The sequence below is a fragment of the Aphelocoma coerulescens genome, chromosome 10 (assembly GCF_041296385.1).
Source record: "Aphelocoma coerulescens isolate FSJ_1873_10779 chromosome 10, UR_Acoe_1.0, whole genome shotgun sequence".
Classification (NCBI taxonomy): Eukaryota; Metazoa; Chordata; class Aves; order Passeriformes; family Corvidae; genus Aphelocoma; species Aphelocoma coerulescens.
Genome location: NC_091024.1, coordinates 11,966,888 through 11,988,486, shown reverse-complemented (window position 1 = coordinate 11,988,486; position 21,599 = coordinate 11,966,888). Strand labels below are relative to the sequence as shown.

The 21,599-nt window shown below is 45.0% G+C and overlaps 1 protein-coding gene across 1 annotated transcript in view; it reads right to left on the bottom strand.

Annotated features, from left to right (window-relative positions):
* PIAS1 (protein inhibitor of activated STAT 1) overlaps positions 1-21,599 on the bottom strand; it is a 51,248-nt gene that overhangs the window by 22,984 nt on the left and 6,665 nt on the right. Inside the window, 1 exon segment of the mRNA XM_069026244.1 lies at positions 6,447-6,891. Within this exon segment, the coding sequence (XP_068882345.1) occupies positions 6,447-6,891 (445 nt within the window).

Here is a 21,599-nt window from a genome sequence, read left to right as displayed (position 1 = left end):
TATGCTCAGTCCTCTATCAAATATCACTGCTGAAAATTTAATCCCTGCCTCCCAACCAGAAAAATGACTGTGCTTAGAGGAGGGCACAGAAAACATGGAGCTTTGAAAATGTTAAAATGCAGAGAGGCTTTGAGCCCTGCTCCAGGGCAGCAGAAGGCAGGAAATCCGTAACACAACACCACAGCACGGCTCCTCATCGCTCCGGCTGTCCGGAGCCTCCTGGATCGCTCTGCCCAGGGCTCATTTATCCAGCTGTGTTTGGAAGCAGGAGCCAAGGCTGGGTTTGAGCTCTAATGGCTGTAGGGAAGCACGATCCAAGTGGGTCTGTGAGAGAAAAATGCTGAGAGGATCCACCTTAATGGGGGGTCTCATCTCAGGCTGCACCACGAGGCCTTTTAAGCCACCTCAGTTTCTGGAGTTCCGGGGTAACCAAGTGTTTATTTACACATCAACACTTCCTGCCTCTGAACCACAACCTCTCAGCCCCAAGCTCTGTCATCTTCTGGAACCAGCAGTGCTTTCAAACCACCACCTACCATTCCCTGCACTTACTGCTGCCCTTAAATGCAGCTGCAGTGAGCAGGATGGGGCTGGGCGCAGCCAGATCCCTCCTGGAGCCACCCTCGCCCTGGAAAAGCTTCTCAGCCATAACTAAAGCCATGCCAGCCCATGCTGAAGGAGGGCTCTGCACCCCAATATCCAATATCTGACATCCCTCAGCCATGTCCTGCACAAGCTGTGGGGATCAGGAGCCATGTCCAGCACCAAGAGAAATCCCAAATTCCCACTGCTTTTTGTCACACCTTGGCCATTCCACTTCATTTCCATCACTTATCACAACGGATGCTGCATCCTCAACCTTTCAAAACACTCCAAAACTACTTGAGGGGAAGCATTTTAGTAAACACCCAAATCCTTCTTTCCTTGATGAGCTCTTCACCCACCTCCACAGGTCACAACTGCGCCACAAGCAGCCTGAGAAAAGTGAAGTGACAGGACCACGTCCTCCACCTTAGAACAGATGAAAAACTGAACCCTGGCTCTGGTCAGCTGCTGCATTTATCCCTTCAAATCATTTTTAGATTCTGTTCAACTCACAGTTAATCCTCAGGAGGAACAGGCAGAGCCACCCTGGGGGTGGGAAAAGAAGGGAGTAAAGAGATGTGAAGGAGCTTATTTGAAATTGTGCCTAAATATATATATGAAAATAGCCTGGAAATACTCCAAGGGCTACAATTAATCCATAAATATTATGTATTTTATAACTCTTTCTGATATGTTGTATAAACAGAATACAGAACAGATCAGCTGGAAATTATGTGCAATTGGACAGACACTTATGTTTGATTATTCTTTAAATCACTCATGGCAGAGCATTTCTGAAGACCTGCAGGAAGATTAGGGGACACTTCCATGCCAACATTCCATGCCCAAAGTCTCCACTCTCCCAACCCACCTCTGTGGATGGATTCCAACTCTCCTCTCACCCTCCTAGGGCCGTGGATCTCCACTCCATATCCATCATTTCTCCAGAGCGAAGGAACATCACTGGATCCCCCTTACTCAAGTTCAGCCCCTCGATTCCTTCAGACACCTGAATTATGTCCCACAACTCAAATGCTGCTTTCATGCCTCAGTATTTTAACTTTTATTCCTAAAAGCACCAAGTCAGACACTTCAAAGGAGCAGCACCAAGTCAGCACTGCCACCTCCCTGCATAGATCACAGTTCTGGAGAAGTTTTCCTCTCAACAAGAAAGTTTCTTTCCTCAGGCACAGCGCGGGATTGTTGGGATGTCCTGCGCAGGGCCAGGAGATGGATTCTGTTCCCTGCTCCTCTTAACTCAGGATATTTTATATTCTCTATGGTTCCGTGGAAGCCAAGTGGCTTCCCAGCTCCATTCACAGCAGAGCAGCCGTGCCTGAAAACATCCACATCCTGTCAGGGCCTGGAATCTTGGTACATCCACATACTGCCGGGGCCTGGAATCTCAGTGACCTCAGCTCTACGCATGAGGAGATTGAGCAATCAGCTGAAGAGAGCCTCAATAAATGACACTCCTTGTTTTTAGCACAGGAGTTACCCAGTTGGTTAAAGCTCTCTCAGACTTTAAAGAAACCCTCTTGACTGTGGAAAGCTGAACTTGAGGCCCAGCACACGCAAATCCAAAAGAAGAACCCCAAGTGCCCTGTAATTCCAGTGCAGCTCCAGCACAGAGCTAATATTTCACCCCCTTCTTGCACAATGAAAAGCTGCAGGGCCGGAAGTCAGAGAGCTCAAAGCTGAGTTGAGAATATAGTGTTTTGTTGAACTTCCTCCCACAAAGTACATTTCAAAAAATAATAAACACAGAAGACAGTAAAAGCGTGACTTTCATATAAACCGTAACAGCAATTGCACGGAGCAAGAGATCAGCTCACTGATAGAGAAAAAGGAGAAATACTTGCCAAGCAAAACTTTCTTGTTTCCAACCCAGCTTTCTTGTGCACTGAATTGTTTAATTGTTTAATGGCTGTACCTTGAACTGCAGGCACCCTAAAGATTTCAGGCAGCTCGGTTGCAAGGTCTGGCTCCATGTCCAAGGCACCAGGATCACTCACAGCCAAAGGAAATTCATGGTAAGTGCAGGTCAGGAGAACAAATGCTGGTTGGGGTACATGGACTCAATCCCTGAGGGGGAAATTCTGCTGCTGGGAGAAATCCTGGTGGTAGAGTCCAGAAATCAAGAAATTAAACTGAGACCTCCATCCAGAGAAGCCTCAGTAGAGGCACTGGAAGCTCTGATGGTACCTGGAGTCTGGAATTCTCCTGGCTCTGAGGGATAATGACTGATCTGTGCCTCTTCCTTCCAGGAGGCTGCAGGTAAAAATTCTAATTCCTCTGGCTCTGATCCAACTTTCAGTGCTGTGTTCGTATCACTGAGAGCTGAAGCACAGCAAATAAACTGCAGGATGATGATCCTTCTGCCATTTGGACTGATTTTAAAGAGGAGGAGAGCTCACAGCCTCTTTAATCCTTTCAATTGGAAAAAAAAAGCTTCATTCCCCTTACAGGTAAGTGAAGGCCCCTAAGCCAGTTAAAATGTTTTTTGGAACGACTACACAGCTAAAGCAATTAGGAATGACATTTGCTGTAACAAGACACATTTTTTAAGATGTTACTTAACTATCTCATGTCCCTTCCATAATAATCTGGCAAATTCTGGTCCTTGTTACTCACAGTAAACACACTTCACCACACAAAAGAGATCTTATCTGTGTGTTAGGAGTTACTTTTAGAAAATGTGCTTAAAAAACAACCAATTAGCAACGTCTGGGCTCTGGGGGCTGGAAATGGGAGAATTAAGTGAGAGCTGCAGCTTCACTTGACAAACAACCTAAATTCTCCTCTTTAAGAGATCCTATTAAAAAACAACAGAGAAGCACAGTAATAAGGCAACTTGCATACATTCCACCAAGGCCAGAGTGGACAGCTTTTCCTCCAAAAATAAAAAAGCCATAGAATCACTTCAAATGGTGGTTAACCACGGCAGAGAGCTCAGTGCACATTCACCCACCAGCACACATTTCCAGAACAAGGAGCTTTCCTGGCTGGCTTGGACACAAACCCATCCCATCTCGATGCTTTCTCCACTTGGCAGTGAGGGTGACTAATAAAATGTGGATCAAATTCAACAGCTCCACAGCAAATGAACAAATGTCTCTTTGTCTCACATCAGCAATGCCCAAGGAAGGGCTGGACGTGGCACTCAGGGCCTGGGCTGGTGACAAGGTGCTGATCAAAGGTTGGACTCCATGATCTTGGAGGGCTTTTCCAATGTCAGTGATCCTGGGATTCAGCCAGCCACGCTCAACAGGTGCTGGTGAGAAGGGTGCAGATGGATAAATCCTGCATTCCATGAATCCAGCCCAGCAAGCAGCCAGCATCCACGTGAATCCCGGGCCAGAGCCGCACTCAAGTGGAAGGAGGTAACATCTATTCCCTCCTGTTCCTGACCTTACAAATCAGAGTTAGCAGATTTTATTTCCTCATCCGTTCTTCACATTAGTTGTGTGCTACCCACCCACCCAAAGAAATATTTGGGTACAGAATGCCTGTTCCAGTGCCCTGCTGGGCAACTCCCTGCCCTGAGGCTCTCTCCAATTATTGCTTCTCCAATCAACCATCACTTCTCAAAGGGACGGAAAACTATAGCAAACCTTCCCAGCTGGACTTGGGAACAGCTAGGGGCAATCTCACCCAAGGATGTGCTTTGCCCAGTTTTAGGTAATGACTGTCATCCCAGAAGGATCGGAACCTTGAATTAGACAAATTCTCTCTCGCACACACATTTTCTTTCTCTTCCAGTAGGTTCTATTTCAAGCAGGCAGAGAATTATTCCAAACCCCACATCAGGTCATCAGTTCATCCTTGTGGGGGAGGGCGGCAGAGTAAATTCAAAAGTTCTTTATCCCTATCCCATGAGTAATCTGATGGGAAAAAGCAAGCAGGAGATGCTGAAATGCTGGCTGAATGCCAGGTTCTGAGCGTCTGCAGTAGGATCTGCCAGTGGAAAACAAACCAGGGAACCTACACATTGGACACTTGAGGAAACCCACACTGCTGGCAGCAGCGAGAAGGATGCTCAAACCATCTGGGGCAAATATTCTACAAATCATTTCAGACTTTGCAAAGTATCAGTAATCAACGGAGAACACAAATCCAAGTCTGAACACGGTGGTGAGGCCCTATCACAGGGTGCCCAGAGAAGCTGTGGCTGCCCCTGGATCCCTGGAAGTATCCAAGGCCAGGTTGGACAAGGCTTGGAGCAGCCTGGGATAGTGGAAGGTGTGGGGATGGGACTGGATAGGCTTTAAGGTCCCTTCCAACCCAAACCATTCCAGGATTCTGTGATATGCATGGACACTGAAGCTCTTCCCTCAAATGCTCAAGTAAAAAGGTTTTTAACAGGATTGTTTCAGACAAACAGAATTCCCATACAAAACAAAAGCCCCCAACATTCCTGAAGTTAACAGAAAGGACAGGGATTGCTTCCAAAGGTATCTATCCGCTTGGACTTTCACTTCCTTTTTCTCACCCTGACACTGCACAAAGGGGAAAAATATCCCATTGTCCATCAACTCCTGAGGCACTGAGACCTGGCAGGGAGTGAATGACGATCCCTGCATTTGGGGCTGGCCTGTCAGACGCAGAGCTGACAGCAAAGTGCTCTCCCCACACGCAGGAATCAATGCACACCATCATTCCTGCACTGGAATGTCTTGTGGAAATTACAGCCTTATTTTGAAGTATTTATAATGGAAAAGCAATGAGACACATACCAAGTAGCTAATTAGCTCACACCACCAGCATTGCATGGAATGGTTATTAATCAATTAGAGTTTAGATTAAAGCTAAATAGATACAGTGCACCCCTGGAAAGAATACCTGAACCAGAAGATTAAATTACCAAAAACTCTCTGCTTTTCCCTCAATTACAGCAGATAAACCAAAAAAATATGCAAGCAACCGTGCCAGATCCTTCAGAAATGCACAGACAACCCTCAGCACTCACACATCAGGCCTCCCACATCCCCACAGCCCTTCAGACTGTCACTGGAAAGTACCTGCTCAGCTTTGTTTACAAGGGATTTCTTCTGCAAATGACTTTTTTTCTCACTCACCCACCCTCTCTTCCCAGATCTCCTCTCACAAATCTGCTCCTCCTACCAGCAGTGAATCTTTCCTGGGGTTTCAAGCCAGCAGAAGGTTCCACCACACGAGCAGCCCCTCAGAAATCACCAGGACTGTTGCATTTAGGCAATATTTAAGAGTATTAAAAGTTAACCATGCTGTGAAGTGCTACGTGGAGCCAGAGAAATCACACATTATATAATGCTCTGGAAGCAGCAGATCCTTCTCAGCAGCTCCACCAGTGATTTATACCTTCATACAAAAAATCAGTTGCAAGAAAAGTAGCCACAACTGCAAAAGAACCACAAGACTCCCTAAATTCAGATGTTCAAGCTGTAATGGATCCAGCAAATTTCCAGCCTGGCATTCCTTCCCAGCACAGAAGAGAACATTTTAGAAGCTTGATGGATTTGGGGGTAGTTTTGTTTAGTTTGGGGTTTTTTTTTAATAATGAAACTCTGTGGTTTATAAGAACTACTGAAAGCAGACTGGTTTTTTTTTTTCCTTTTTTTCTAAGATTTAGTTTGTTTCTTGTCAAAGTCCCCCCTTAAAAATAACGGATGTTTAAACCATATTTAGAGGCTCAGCTAAAGCAACTAATGAGTGTTACGTAAGACGTCTCTCCATGTAGAACAATCTGTTCCAAAAGTTACCAAAAATAGCAATTCTCTAAACACTGGTGTGATGCAATATTTAACCAGTTGCTGCACCAGCAGCTGAATTGGGCCATTATTCCCCAAACACCACCAAGTGCCGGGACGAGGTTTTCTTACCTAGGCTGGTGGGTTTGATCAGCTCATCCAACAAGTCATAAAAAGGGAGTTTCTGCAGTTTGATGTCGGGGTGCACGGGGTGCAGGGCCGAGGTGAGGTGGGGCAGTTCCAGTTCGTGTTTGGGTCCCAGGAGTGACACGGGGAGCAAGGGGGACGTGGCGGGGTGGCCGTCGTAGCCGAGCTGTGGAATGGTGGATGGCGACAGCGTGGCCGGCATGGAGCTCGAGTGCACACTGGGGATGGACAGGTCTGCTGGGGTCATGATTTTCTGGGGGAACCTTCTCCTATAGAGTTCTTTGATTTTCATCTGGACGGCGGGGCTGCAGCCAGCCTTGAGCAAGTGCAGGGCTTTCGTCAGCAGTTCGTGTTTGCGGCCGTGCTTGTTCCTCCCCGCGTAGCCCAGCAGCACCTGCAGTTCCGAAACTCGAAGGCTCATAACCATTTGCTTCAAAGAAACAAAACAAAGAATTAATACTCGACTTTCAGCATCCACAGCAACACTAGAAAGTGCCTGAAGCCCATTAAGAGTGAAGGCACGGCACCACTGCTCTGCCCCCTTTTACAGTGCTCACAGATATTTATTTTAAGGTCTGCAATGAGAGATTTTTAAAGGCATTTCCATTCTGTGGGGAAAAAACCTGAGAAAAGGACAAGTTGCCAGTGCAAAATAAAGGTTGTAACTTGAATCATTTTTTAGGGCACTTGCTAGAATCTCTGATGCTAACAATTTTTTATTGCTCTAGCTGGATGTGAAAGAAGTTATACGTTGACAATATCCAAGCTGTGCCAATCCTCAACTCCAGACACCCCTTCCAAGTGCCTCCCTCACTTTCTGCCATGCAGCAGAACTAATCCACACAGGTTCAAAGAAAGGAGATCAATGACATTAAAAGCAGAGTGAATATAATCCCATTTGTGTGCAACCCCATGCCATCATTCCTGGGTTAAAGGAAACTTCTTCCCATTCTGCGCTTCTCCCATCAGAGCTGCGTGTCCTGTTTCGGATGGGGGAGCTGGGCTTTGCCTTCTATTAATTAGCATCTTCATTAACACAGCCACTCAGTGTCTCCCAATATGACCTAATGAATCAAACTGGTACAACTTGTCACCTGTTTCACTTCTCCAGGAACTGAGAAAAACACTTCCCAAACCAGTGAAACCAGTAATCACCAGTGCGCATCAGCTGGGCAGGGAGGAGCCAGAAAATCAACTTCAGGGCCTGGTTTTTATAGAAAAATATATTTCAGCGCTTGACAGCAGCTTGTTCATCATCAGATGGCCTGAGACATCAGCTGGAATGATGATATTCCTGCAGAATTTTGGATTCCCAAGGAATCACAAGGAAGTGAAATGCCTAAAGCCCAGTGACATGACTGGCTGCCCTTCTGCATGAAATACCCTGAGTATTTTGCAGTCAATCCCAAAAGATCCAATTCCAAACAATACTTGATGTAAATATTCGGGACCAAAGCAGCTAATTCAGCACACGAGGGTTCTGCAACTTCCCAGCCACTGAAGGATGGAGGCCCAAACCAGAATTTGCATTTGGAATCTCTGAATTAAACTACAAATGCTCCCATCCTCTCTGGTCCTTTAAACTGTGCAAGGCATTCAGTCTCAAACACTGCTCTGATTTTATTCACATTCATTCTTAAACCTGAAGTGCCAAGATTAGAAAGGTGCTGCCCCTGGCTTTAGCACAACCAGCCTGAAACTCCCATCACTTCCTCAAAGCTCCAGCACCTGCAAGAAATCTTCACTGCCCAGGTGTCCACAGGAGGTTTTTCCCTCCACTGAAACTGGTCCTGTTATTTAAAAGCCCTGAATGAGATGATTCACATCTTCAATGAGGTTTGCACCAGCCACACTGAACTCAAGTTTGCCACAAGACTTCTGCTCTGCTGAACCACAGCACCAGAGCTCAGGAATCTCACTGCTAATCCTAGATAAGCCTTGCTGCAGCCTTCCACAAACCCTTTGGGTAGAAATGGAGTTGGTTTTTTTCCCCCAAGAACTTTCTTCACACTTAACTGTGGGACTGTCACAGAGCTACTAATGAGAACAGACGAGGTACTTGGTAAGAAATGAAGATGTCTTAAAAGAATAAGGCATTTCAGCTCCAATCTGAAGTGTTGACAGCTGAAAGGAAAGTGAAACAAATAGATCTGAAACATGGAAAAACACTATTTATAATGCTTTACAAACACTTCTTCAACAGAATGAGTAGTTAGAGCTGATGGGTTTAATGCCATCACCATTAAAAGTCACTTCCTGAACAGCCAGAACCTCTCAGAGCTTCACTCTGTTCTTGTTTTGTAATAAACTCACAGGCCCAGTTTGCAAAGAGCACAAGAGATTTAAGAAATAATTGAGGCAACAGAGAAGCTCCTGCTCCATGTGGGATGATTTCTGTTTTTAAGGTAAAGGCGAGCTGGAATGAGCATACAGAATGCAGAGTCCACGGTGGAGCCAGACCCAGAGACCAAAACAAACAAAATTCCCACATCTTCCCCACCCTGGCGCATTCCTCGCACACGAGGACAAGAACAATTCTGTTTGCAGTGTTCAGGGCACCAACAGAGCCATCCTTAAAACCAGCAGTGAAGCCTTGCAGGTTCATTACAGCTTCTCACTTTATAGATAAACCTTTCCTCCACAGCAAAGGGGGGCAATGCCTTAAACCATCCCCACCTTGCACAGGGCTTTGCCAGGGGATCGTGTCCCTCAGGGGCACCGGGAAGCCGAGCTGGGAAAGGTCTCGCACAACATGAACAGGAATACTCCTGTCCCCTTCTCCAACCCCACTGTGTTTTATTTGAGGACACAACCCAGCTCCACCAGCAGAAATCCAAGCCCTCTCCAGGTTCCAATCCTTTGGTCCACGGCATCCTGACCCTGGAACAGGCAGGATAGTACAGCAGGGAAACAACCCAAGTGCTGCCAGACACACCAAGTAAATACATGAAAAAGCTGCAACTTGTCACGTTTTCTCTGTCACATCTCACCTCATCACAATTCCAACCCCTCGCTGGCTCAGTTGCAGCAGCAAAGCTGAAGGGCAAAGACACAAAGCGTTTTGCTTCAGGAAATCTTGCTTTTCTTTCCTGCTGCCTGCAGCAGTTTAGTGAAAAGATCACTGGCACCTGCCGGGTACAAAGCCCACCACAAAGAGCCTGGCCCCAACAACAGCAAATACCCACAGCACAAATAACTGCCCCCACCTCTGGCTGCCGAGCAGAATCGCCAAAATGTTTGGACTTCTCTTTCCTAACAGGAACGAAAGTAACAAAACCACAGAGAAAAGCTGAACTGCTTTGGATATGCACATTTTTCCCAAGGACTGGCTGCAGAGAAATCCTGCACGCTGCAATTCGAGGTGTCTAGTAATGGGAGTCCCCATTCCTACACACATCACAGCAGCACACAAGAAACTGATGCTATTTAGCTCTAAAAAGGTTGAGTTTTTTGCCACTCAAACTGGTTGCCAACAAACCCCAGCATCAAACACACATTAGTATTGTGCATTTTGGTACCTGTCATACCCAGGGAATACCCGAAGCCCAAAGAGAGGACGAGGCTGGTGAGAAACATCGTTCAGAGAGTGAAAGAGGCAGAAGAAGCTTTCCAGAAACCCGACCTAGCTCAGGTTGGTGGCACATTTCTGTCCCAACTCCCTGTGAAGACCTTCCTGGAGTGAAGGAGGGAACTCTGTGATCTCTAAACACAATCTGACATTTCCTGCTCGACAACACAACACAACCACGTGCTCCTCCACCAAACCTGCATTAGTCATGGATTCCTTATCCGTGCTCCCTCTCCAACATTCTCATCCCAACTCTGACACCACAGTCCTTCCCAAATCCCTCCGGGAATTTTGCTGCCATCAAACAAGTCCCGTAATTGTCTGCGTGAGGTGGGAAAGAGGCCAGGTTATTTTGCCACCTCCCAGTTTCCAACTGTGTCCAACCTGGGCCATTTTTCTGGCTGTGTCATTTGTCCCACATCTGTCATGTGTCCCAAGCATTTGATGCCATTCCCACTGCTGCAGGAGTGGGAGCATCCCCAATTTCTCTGTGTTGAGGAAACACTCTGAACAACCCACCTGGGAACCAGGAGAATTCCTTGCTCCACAACTACTTCAGATAACCAAGAAGGTTTGGAAAAAGCCAGTTAAAGTATATGAGAGTAATCCATGGGCAGCACTGACATCATTCCCCACTGCTCTCCGGTGCTTATCCAGAGGAAAGGGATGTCCTACCTACAGCTCTTTTCCAAAATAATCATTACATTTTTTTAAAAGCTATTAGAGATGGAAATTGTTTAAAGTAAGAACCATTTACTTTGATTTTCTCTGCAAGGGCAATAGCAGAGATGAAATCTTGGCTTTCCACACAAGCCCAGTTGTTCCACCCAAAGAAAGATTCCCAAACTGGGCAGATTCCCAGCTCAAGGAATTCCAACCCTTACCACAGGTTAACAGGTCAGAGCAGAGAAAATTGTTTTCAGGAACTACATCTTGTCTCCATGACTTATGAAAGTTGGGAATTAAGCTTAAAAATAAATAAAAAATAAATAAAATTTAAGTGTTGGTGCCTCTGGATAAGAAATTCCCTGGATAACCTGTGGCTGGTCTCACAGGCTCCGATTATTCAGGGGAATGAGCAGATGCAGGCAGGGAACATCATTCCTGGCCTGGAAAACACAGGCAGGTTTAAACTCTGCTTTGAAATGCAGGAAGAGGAGCTGCAAGTGCTGCTGCTGGAGAAAGATCAGACCCAGGTTATCTGCTGAGATCCAACACCACGCACGGGGAACCTGCATCTTCTTCCCCCCGTGTTTAGAAGGGAGGGACTTGTCTGAGAGGTGAAAACCAGGCAGCAGCCAGTATTTATTTATATTTTTAATAAACTGAGCAGTGTTCACAGAGTGACGGACAAGACTGAGCATTTTTCACCCATCCAGAAGCACAAGAACTGTCTGCAAGGCAAAACATTCTAATCCCACTGTTTGACCTGGATTTTTTAGAAAAGATAGTTCTCCATCTCCAGTTGTCAGCCCCAGGATCTATCTGGAGAATCCAGTAAGTTATTCCTGGATGTTTATGATAAGCAGAAGCAGGGAATAAGCTCCAAAACACATTCTAATGATTTGCCAGCACAACAAGAAGCATTTGGCTGGGGCCCACACCACATTCTGTGCCTAAAGCAATCCAACAGGTCCTCCCCAATCCTCCAAGCATTAACACGAAAGGTGAAGGAGGAAAAAAAATAGGAATGAAAAAAAAAAAAATCACCTCAGACCCCAGACAAAAGATGGAAGAGAGTAAGTAAAAGGAGAAAAAAAAAAGAAATGGGAGATCACCTGTTTATAAACAGCAACTTCAGGCAGTGACAGTAAATTTCTTGTTTTTAAAAACACAGTGAGTAGCTTTAGTGATCTTTTAGTAATTAAGAGTCATTATGACAGAAGAGAGCAAGCTCTGCAGCAAATTCCTTCGAACAACACAAGGACAACACAAATGGAAATTTCCCCCCTTTGAAAAAGGAATTCCATAATCACTTCCAAAAGGCAGGTAGAAAAATAAAAATTGAACTTTTTCTCTCTAATAACAGCAATGAGGAAGTGTTAGATGAGTATGGAAATGGTTCTGAATTAATCCCACTAAACTCCAACCCCCAGCTGTAAAAATACAGCTCCTGCATGCTCTGAGCAGCCTCTTTAACCCCTGAGGGCAATTTTCTGCAGAAGGGAGCTCTCTACACTCAGACTAAACTCTTGGCTTCTTGGATATTTAAGATTTGTGAAACTGGAAGGTAATAGGAACAATCAGGAAGGTAAAAATATCCCCATTTTTAATAAACCACATTCCCTAGCCCTAAATTCCACCTGCAAGGCTCACCAAGGAAGCTCTCAAGGCTGAACTATAAAAACTGAACTCAGTCTCCTGAAAATCTGCAAGAGGGAGTGAAACAAATCCCGGGAAGCTCGGGAAGCTCGAGTGCCTCGATGACAGGCTGTGACTTCCTGCATTTGTCTCAGGCAACCAAAACAGCCACAGGTTGAAGTCCCTGTAATTCAAACCAGAGGGGAGGCAAAGGCACAGAAGAACGGTCATAAATATGCAACATCCTCCAAGCTTTAAGGAGGCTACCGGCTTTCATCAGGAAAAACTCTTTTTGCTGGGGTGGGACCTCCGAGGCTTTGGGAATGAAGGCAGCACCAAAGGAACAGGTACAAGGCAGTAGCAGGTACAAATATTATTTGCTTTTTGTTGCACACACAAGAGGATTGAGTATTTCTTAGTCAAAGAAACCTCTATTTACACGGTGTATCAGTGCTCATAAAGGACAGGTGGTAACTGTAGGAGCAAATCTACTCATCTGAACAGCTGGCAAAAAAACCAGGCTTGAAACCAGTAAAAATCAGTCAACAAAATGCTGCTGGAAATGCCAAAACAGCCTGGGCAGAGCTGCTGATGGCACCTCCAGAGATCTGGGCTTCCTTAAGCTCAAACTGTATTCATGATTTTCCCCAAGCAATGCATTCCCTGCCACGGCAGCTGAGAAAGCACCCATAAAGCTGGAGCCATCAGGTGTTATTTACCTCTGCAGGCTCACAAACAAGAGATTTCCTTGTGAATCACACCGGTGCTGCAGATCTTTTAATAGAAACATTACGACCCTTGAACCAACCTGCCTGAACGATGAAGCTTTCTCAGCCTTAATGATTCTGTGAATGTGCAATTTTAAACCCAGATCCTACAACTTTAAGATCAGTGCTAATACTAAGAATCTGCCAGGGAGGAGATCATAAAAACTGCAGCAGTTCAGGTGGAAGCTTCTGGACAGGCTCTCCCACCAAAATGCTTCTGTATGAGCCCATGGAAGCACGTCACCACTGAACTTGGAATTCCACGGATAATTAATCCAAGGAATATTCTCCTCACCTGGTCCTGGCAAACACTTCTTCTTGTTTATTACGTTGGTAAAACCTGCCTATCCCTAAATTCAGTAAGTTTCACGAAGGTCAGTGATGCTGTTTCATACCTACACACCAATAAATTCTGTAAATTCCAGCCAGAGCCCTCCATTTCATCCCACACCAGTGATGTCACCGAGTTCTTTGGGATGTCTGTCACTGCCTGGATTCAAAAACCCCACAGTGATAAAAGCACCAAAACTCAGTGATGAGTGACAGGATCTTGGAAAAGCAAACACAGAGGCAGCTCCAGCCCCCTGAGCTGCTGCTGGTAACAGGCAGAGTTTGGAATTTTCAACATAATCCCCGTGTCTTAAAGGTTGTCTTATGCTTTTGGCAGATGCTTGTGGTATTTTGCTGTGCTCTGGGACATGGGAAATACCTTCTAAAAGTGTTGACACATAAAACCTGGCATATTAGTGCAGGCACTTGCCCTTCTGGACCTCCATTCCAGCCCTTCTCCTACAGGTTATTTCCTCCAGGAGGGAGAACCAGCCAAACCGGGTGACCGCACACCCCAAATTCAGTATTGAACACTTAACCCCGTGGGGTTTTTTTGTTTGGTGACAATGAAGATGGACCAACCATGCTGGGCAGAGATGCTGGGGCAGGGACTTGCTCCAGCTGCGAGAGAGATTTGTTAGGAAAAGTCTGCCAAGACTTAAGTCATGTCTAAAGTGGGCTTGATTTAAAGCAAGTAACATTTTATCTTAATCCGTAACGAAAGCTTTACCGGTCTCAGGAGACTTTCCCCGCTAGGTGAACGATATTATTACTTTTGGTATTAAATAAGGTTGCTGACACAGTGGTAATCTCCATTTTCTTGGAGACTCCAGGTTTTTTCAGCCATGCTCAAACTTAATTGTCCCTGGTGTCTTTCTCTTTGCAGCTGGGAATTCCTTTTGCTGGAATGATTTCCATGACAAGTAATGGCAGAAACACCAGTTTGGGAAATCCTGGCTCTGACACAGGAGCCTCTCTGCAGGCAAACAACTCACACCTAAGGCTAAGAATGAACACAATTATTTGGGAGAGGGTCATTGCCAGACAGATTTACTTTTTATTAAGAATATTCTTCACTGAGCCTTCTTGGCTGACAGAAGAGCCAACTCCTATGGAATGAGGAGCAGTGGAGCCCCAGCCAGCTGCAAACAGATGTGTAAAGAGCTTCCTAAACACACTGTGTCCTCTTAGAATCACTGTGACAAAGGTTTACAGCGTTCTGATCAAGATATAACAACTGTTAGAGCACTCAGGAACAGTCTGAAATGCTGTCTCTTTGTATAAAAAAAGACAGGACCAAGAAGCCACGTGGGAGGTCACAAATTCACATTAATTTCCCCTCCCTCAGTGATTTAAAAAAATAAAACATCCACTTTAGAATCTACCACTAACACAAAATAAACCATCACACAAACTCTCTGAGTGATTTGGGATTTACAGACTGGATTGTCCTGTCAGACTCCCTTCCAGCCATCCTTTCCCAACACAACCCCAGCGAACAGCTCTGGTTACTTTCTAAATATCTCAAATACCTGCATGAAGCACACGGAGCTTTTGCAAGTCAATTTTGAGGGAAAGCTGGAGAAGAATGCACCTGGAATTCAGTGAATGTACTCACTGCAACGTGGATAAAGAGGCAGCTTCCAGGAGCAGCTTCCAGAGCCTCTTAGCAGCAGGACACACACCAAGACCAACATTCCTACACGCAGGGTTTGATGTTTGCCTGCAAAGCTTTGTGAATCTCTGCTGCAGCAACAGACGTTATTACTTGGCTTGTGTTTGTCAACTTAAACAGCACTTGATTAAAACTAATTATTGCCGTAAGAGGTGCAGGTTTTCCTCCAAGATTTTAAAAGTAAAATCTTGTAATGTCTGCACCTTGCACAGTGATTTATTCCCCACGTGCTGTAAGTTATCACCCAGCACTGAAAAATTAGTTATCCACTAAAACTTTGCTCTTAATTAGCTCAGAATGAGATAACACTTCAAGATATGAGATTATGCACTCAAAGATATCCAAACTGTCCCTTTTTTTCCTCCTCATTTGTCCCATTTTCTAGGATGCAGCACAGGAGACAGACTACATCATCTCTGACTATTATTCTGGTATCTCAAGAAGGTTTAATTAAGAATCATATTAAATTTGGATACTGATTTGCAAAGTACTGAACAGCAGGGTGAAGGCAGTACATAATTGAATCTCATTTCCCTGAAAAGTAACCAATGGCTCTGTTAATGCCCCAAGAGAGGGAAAACTGCAAAACTGGAGTGATCAGCTCACAATTCACACTCGAAAAAGAAAGAAAACCCATGAAACCCAAAATGGAACATGACAAAATGAATGGGTCCTTTTGGAATTTGAGGCAAACTTCCCCTCTGAGAAATGAATTCCCAGGGTTTGGGAACTGGTTTGGAGCCTGGGCCTTGTCAGTGGGTACCAGGGACCACGATCACTGTGGTCACATCCATCCCACAGGATGCTCCAGGATGTTTGGTTGGGATTTTAGCTGGAATACAGAAAAGCCTCCAGTAACAGTTCAAAAACATCTTAAAATGGGGGAGGGAGGAAGGAAGGAAAGGCGGAAGGAAGGGAGAACAGGAAAACAACGAGATAAGATAAAACATCAGGTATGGGAAATAATAATTTACCACTAAAAGATTCCCCTTCCCAAAGGAAATAAATCTGCTGACAACAAATCCCTCTGAAATACACTGGCCAAACACCCCATTCCCTTCTAATAGCACTGAGAATAATAATTCATTACTACCAACAATTAGCCTGAGTTGTTATCACAGAAATGAGCCACGGAGCCACAAGTTCCCACTGTGTCAATAAGCTGAGAACAAGGATTCCATCAAGCAATCACCCTGGCCTCTGCATGGAAAAAGCCAAGTTTAAAAGAGAGAGCTACTATTCCACATTTCTTTATTTCCTAAGGTCTTCAAATCCATGCACAGCAATTACGTCAGGCAGCCAAAGTACACAGCTTTTTTTTTTTAAAGCAGTCATATGGCAATAAGTCATCAAGATTAATTAAAAGCTTGAAGAATCCTGAGAAATTATCTTTTTACATTCCATTTTTATTCTATTTAAATAAAGGATTTGCACCTCTGAAATGGTTTTCCACTGTATTAGTTAAGAATGATATTGTTATATTAGAAGAATTACTGTCCCTTTCTATTTTATAGAAGCAGCTACCTGCAAACCTACAGGTTCAGGATTTTAGGTACCAGCACCAAGAAACCATGAGGCTGGAATTATTTATTGCAAGCAACAAGATGATATAAAATTAGCATTTACACATCACATATTGACACAGATTAATTTTAAAGCGCTAAAATATATTTTTAGAGAAATCAGCAACAAAACTTCTGTGATGTGAATCCAAGCCCAGGTGAAAATCCTGGCAGGGAGAAGTTCAGCTCCCACTGAAAACCTCCCTGAGCCCGTCCTCAACCCAGTTCCCAGCGAGGCGGACTGGGGATCCTTGGTCAGTCAGTTAATGAGACACGGATGACTTCTCTGGCTGCTGCTGCCAGCACTAAAGAATCAGGGAGACTGTCAGGAATCCCAGGGATTTCATTCCAAGAAGCAGCACAGCTTGGAAGGAGAGCGAGGGGGCGGCAGCCGTGCCAAGGCCTGAATGCGGATCCCGGGGCTGGCGCTCAAAGAGCCCCGGGCACAAAGAAAGGGAGAGGGGAAAGCAGGAAGTTCAGTTTTTCATATCACCCACAACGCAGGGCTTCTTCCCACTATGTAAAAATGCAGAAAGATGACAGAAGAATAGCAGAGGAAGCAGATCTTCCTGCTTTTCTTCAGCCTTCAATGAGGAGAAAGAAAACGGCTTTGAATGAGCCTGCAGCCAGAGAAAGACTGAGAAGATGCATCTTAAGCAAGGCCTGAACTCCTGGCAAAGCTGAGCTGAACCCCACAATCCTATTTCACCCCTCAGAATTTGGGATACTCCGTCCTTCCAGCTTCCAGAGCCGTCCGTGCCAGAAAACTGCATTTTTCTGTGTATTAGCAGCGTGTTACCTATAGGCTCAAGCATGCAGTGAGTTAGAACACTATATATACTCTGTATGCAATATTTTCCTGGCCCACACAGAGCACAGCAGGGCCTACAGAAACATTTTCCTGCTACTCTGGCACATGCTAAGGACACTTGCTTGGTGGGAAGAGGGATATTTCATTTCCCAGGGCCCCAACCCACCACCTCATCCTCCAGACACTTTTTCTAACAACCAGACTAAGACTGAACACAATTAATTTATTCCCACAATAACCCCTACCCTGCATGGAAACAAACCACTTGATGGAATGAGGGATTTTTAAGAAGCCAAGTTTCAGCCACACCTATGATTTAAAATCCGTGAAAACCATTGCAAGTAAACTCCAAGCACGATCCTGCATTCACTTGGCTTCAGCCACGAGAACAAACCAGGATCCAAAGAGCTGCCTAAGAAAATTCTGATAGCAAAGTTATCAAAATCCCAACCAAGCGAGAGGTGCAGTTTCTGCAGCGCTGACTGCAGATTCAAACACTCCTTCACTTTTCCAAGCCTTCCTCCCCCCATTCCCATCCCACTCTGGGGGCAGAGGGAGAAGGATGCTCCACTCACTGCTCCTTTTCATCCTGACTGACCAAACCACTGCCCCACCTCATTAACCACCCTCATCCAAATCCCACTCTGAATAGGAATTTGCATATAGACAAGTCTTTTGCAACTCATTAATGGCCTCTGAATAACTCTCACACGTTCATGAATTTATGCCCTGCCCATCCCTTTTACACACGTGGGCCACAGGCACAGGGGCACGAGGGATTATTTAGGGTCCCGTGACAAAACAAGGCATTTCCCGGGTTTCAGCAGGGAATTTTAGTATGAATTGTCTTCACCTTTGTGCCTCCTGATCCGCTCACTAGATAACAACGTACAGCTCCTACTTCCAGGTAAGGATGTTCCAATTGCTTCACTGCTCAGCCTCTATGTCAAAAGGAAAAATACTGGGGAAAAATAAAAATAAAGGCATCGAGACATCATCATGTGGGCCCAAAAAATGAAGGAGTCCCTGCAGTTAATCAGTTATTATTTAGCTCAAGCCCTTTACCAAACTGTGTGAATGTCCTCTGAAAAACAAAGGCACATTTTACCAAACTTTTCGAGTGAACTGAACATAGGAAACAAGTTCCAACACATCTCTGCTTCCCCTTAAAACAGCTTGGCACCACCTCAGAGTCCTCCATGTGTTTAAAAACAACAGAATAGCACAGGTCAAAGGAAACTATGAAAATCCAGTCTGCACACACAAGCTGAGTATTCCTCCAGCATTAATAACTTCTTCAAAAAAATAAAACCAGGCTCTAGATCATCAGTTGCTATTCAAAGTTCTTCTGTTACCATCGTGGCTGAGCTGTTCCAAGAGCGAACAATAGAGGAAGGTCATGCGTGGAATTCTGCACTGGCACACTCGGCTTAACCTGTTCCTGAACGTCCAAGAAAACCCAGGGATCAGCAGGGTTTTAAGGATGAAGCATCACTGGCAGAGCCCAGTTTAATGTCCATCATTTAAGTGATGCCTGTGGGAAAAGCAGAGCAGCCAGCCCAGAGCGTTACAGAGCTCGGGGGTGACCTTTGCCACAGCTGGGCCCAAGATAAACACAGGTATGAAAACATCAGCTCAGCTGCAAGCACACAAATCACTGGGAGAAATCACTGGAAAGGGAGCAGAGAGCAAATAAGAAATCATTCTAAATTATATAAATTCCTGCTTCACCCAAAGCTCCAAGTGTGGGTGGGTTCAGTGGTCTCATCATAAAAAAATAAATATATACGCACACACGGGAAGTGGAAACGTTCTTAGGATGGCACAAGTCCAGCATGACTCCCCTAATGAAGAAATAATGGAAGCTAAGAGTTTTCAACCTAAAAATAGAGGACCTGATGACAGCTATGATCCAATCTAGAAAACCATGAGCAGCACACAGAGATGGACAGGGATGAGCTGTCTGTCCTCCTCCATCACACACCAGCCATGGATGGAAGCAGGCTCAAAGCAACACGAGCAGGGTCCTCACACTGCAAAGAGCAGAACAGAAATTCCTCCCAAAACACTGCAAACAAAATCAGATTATAAAGGTTCAAGAGAAACCTAGGCAGCCACTTGGAAATAGATTTATTATGGCTCATCCAGCCCACTGGATCCAGAGGGATGAGCTGAAGTGGCTGGAGATGGAGGAGTATGGCAGGAAGGGGACAGGTATTTCTCCCACTTTGCCCTGTTGTTGCTTTCCCCACTCACTCATTTCTAGAAGCTGCAGGAGGACAACACCAGGCAGAATTGGTCTGAACCACCACAGCCACTTTTCCATTCCTAAGAATCAGTTTATAACACATTTATTTTTAGCCATTTCCTCCGAAACCCAAGTGACATTGTTGAGGGCCTCGAATAAAAATGTTACTGCAGAACAGAAAGAGTCAAATTTTAACAGCAAAGAGGTAAAAGTAGGAATTAACTGAATGAAGACCTGGGTGGACACCCTTTAGAAAAATATTATCTAAAATCCTTGTGATTCAAACCAACAACAGTTCTGATACGTGGTTTAAAAAAATTTGAAGCCCTGCCATGGAGTGGCCTCAGCAGATTCACAGATGAGATGCTGTTAAATCAACACAGAACCTACCAAAAGGAACAGCTTTGTTTCTGTCCCACGTTTCTCATCCTGGTGACGTGCATTTCTAGGTGCACTCACAGCTCCATCCACAGCCTGAGCAGAGCTGGCTCCAACAGCTTTTCCAAGAAGCTGAAAATCTACACAAATACTTGGACTGCTTCAAAGCCTCTTATTTTGCACCAGGGAAACAAGATACAACATCTGCACAAAAGTGAGATCATTTTGTCAAGGGAGTCTCAAGAAACAGTATGAGGAATGAATGTATCAAAAACATTCTCATCCCCACAACTTTTTACAGGACTCTCCTGCAGTTCAGGTTACAGATTTTACCTGAACCAAATTATCCCTATTGCATTTGGCTTCTGCTTTTTTTTTTTTTTTTTTTTTTTTCAATATGGAATAGTGTGCTGCACCTAGGCTAAACTGCCAAGGAAAACTCAGTTTGCTGCTATTTTCATCTCATATTCTATTTTGCACACTAACTAATCATTTTTCAGTTGAGTATCTTGTGTAAATCCAGCTTAGAAGAGCCAGGCCTCTAAGGTCTGCCCACCACAAACTTCTGAGAACATTTATCACGTGTTTGCACACTCCACTGACTGTGGCCACAAAAGATGCAACTTCAGGTGTTGCAGCCAAGCAAGGAGATCGAGCTCAGTTTTCCATCTGCTTTAGAACCATGTATTTAATGGAAAAGGGGAAAAGAGTGGGAGAGCTTGGTATGCCAAGTTTCAAAATGGACAGTTATTTCATGAAGCCTCCTGGAAGAGCTGCCCCACTGTGTGTCACCTTCTCCACTCTGAAGGTCCACTGCTTATGAAATTTAATTTTTGGCAGCAATTTCCACCTTTTCCACTGGTACCAGTGGACAGTCTCAGGAACTACTTTTGTACACTGCTGAGGACGTCCAGTAACAGAAATCCTCAGGAGTAAAAACTCCTCGAGAACGACATCCTGGCATGGAATCACCTGTCCAAATCCCATTCCCAAACAATCTGCTTTGTCAAAGATGTGAGGTCCAGCAGGATGACCTGGCAGGAGGCTGGGAACAGGGCTCATTCAAAGAAGGCTTTGGAGCAACCTCCTGGCAACCTTCCAGTATGTCAAGGAAAGAGAGCCATGATCTTCCTACTGGAACACAGCACAAGCTGAAGGAAGAGGCTCAGGATGGATATTAAAAAACACCAAACCAACCTGTTTTCACCATGAGAACAGCTAAGCCGTGGAAGAGGTTGCCCACAGAGGTGGTACCACCTCCATCCTCAGAGGTTTCACCAGACTGGATCAAGTCCTGAGTGACCTGTTCTGACCTCTCAGCTGATCCTGCTTCCAGCAGAGGTTGGGCTGGAGATTTCCTACAGTCCCTTCAAATCAGAATCACCAAGTGATCTACGATCAGGATCAAGGGAGCAAGAAGATGTCAAACAAAGTAACACCATGAAAAACCAACAGGAGAGTCTTGCTGAATTCTGGCTTGAAGAATTTAGTATGACAA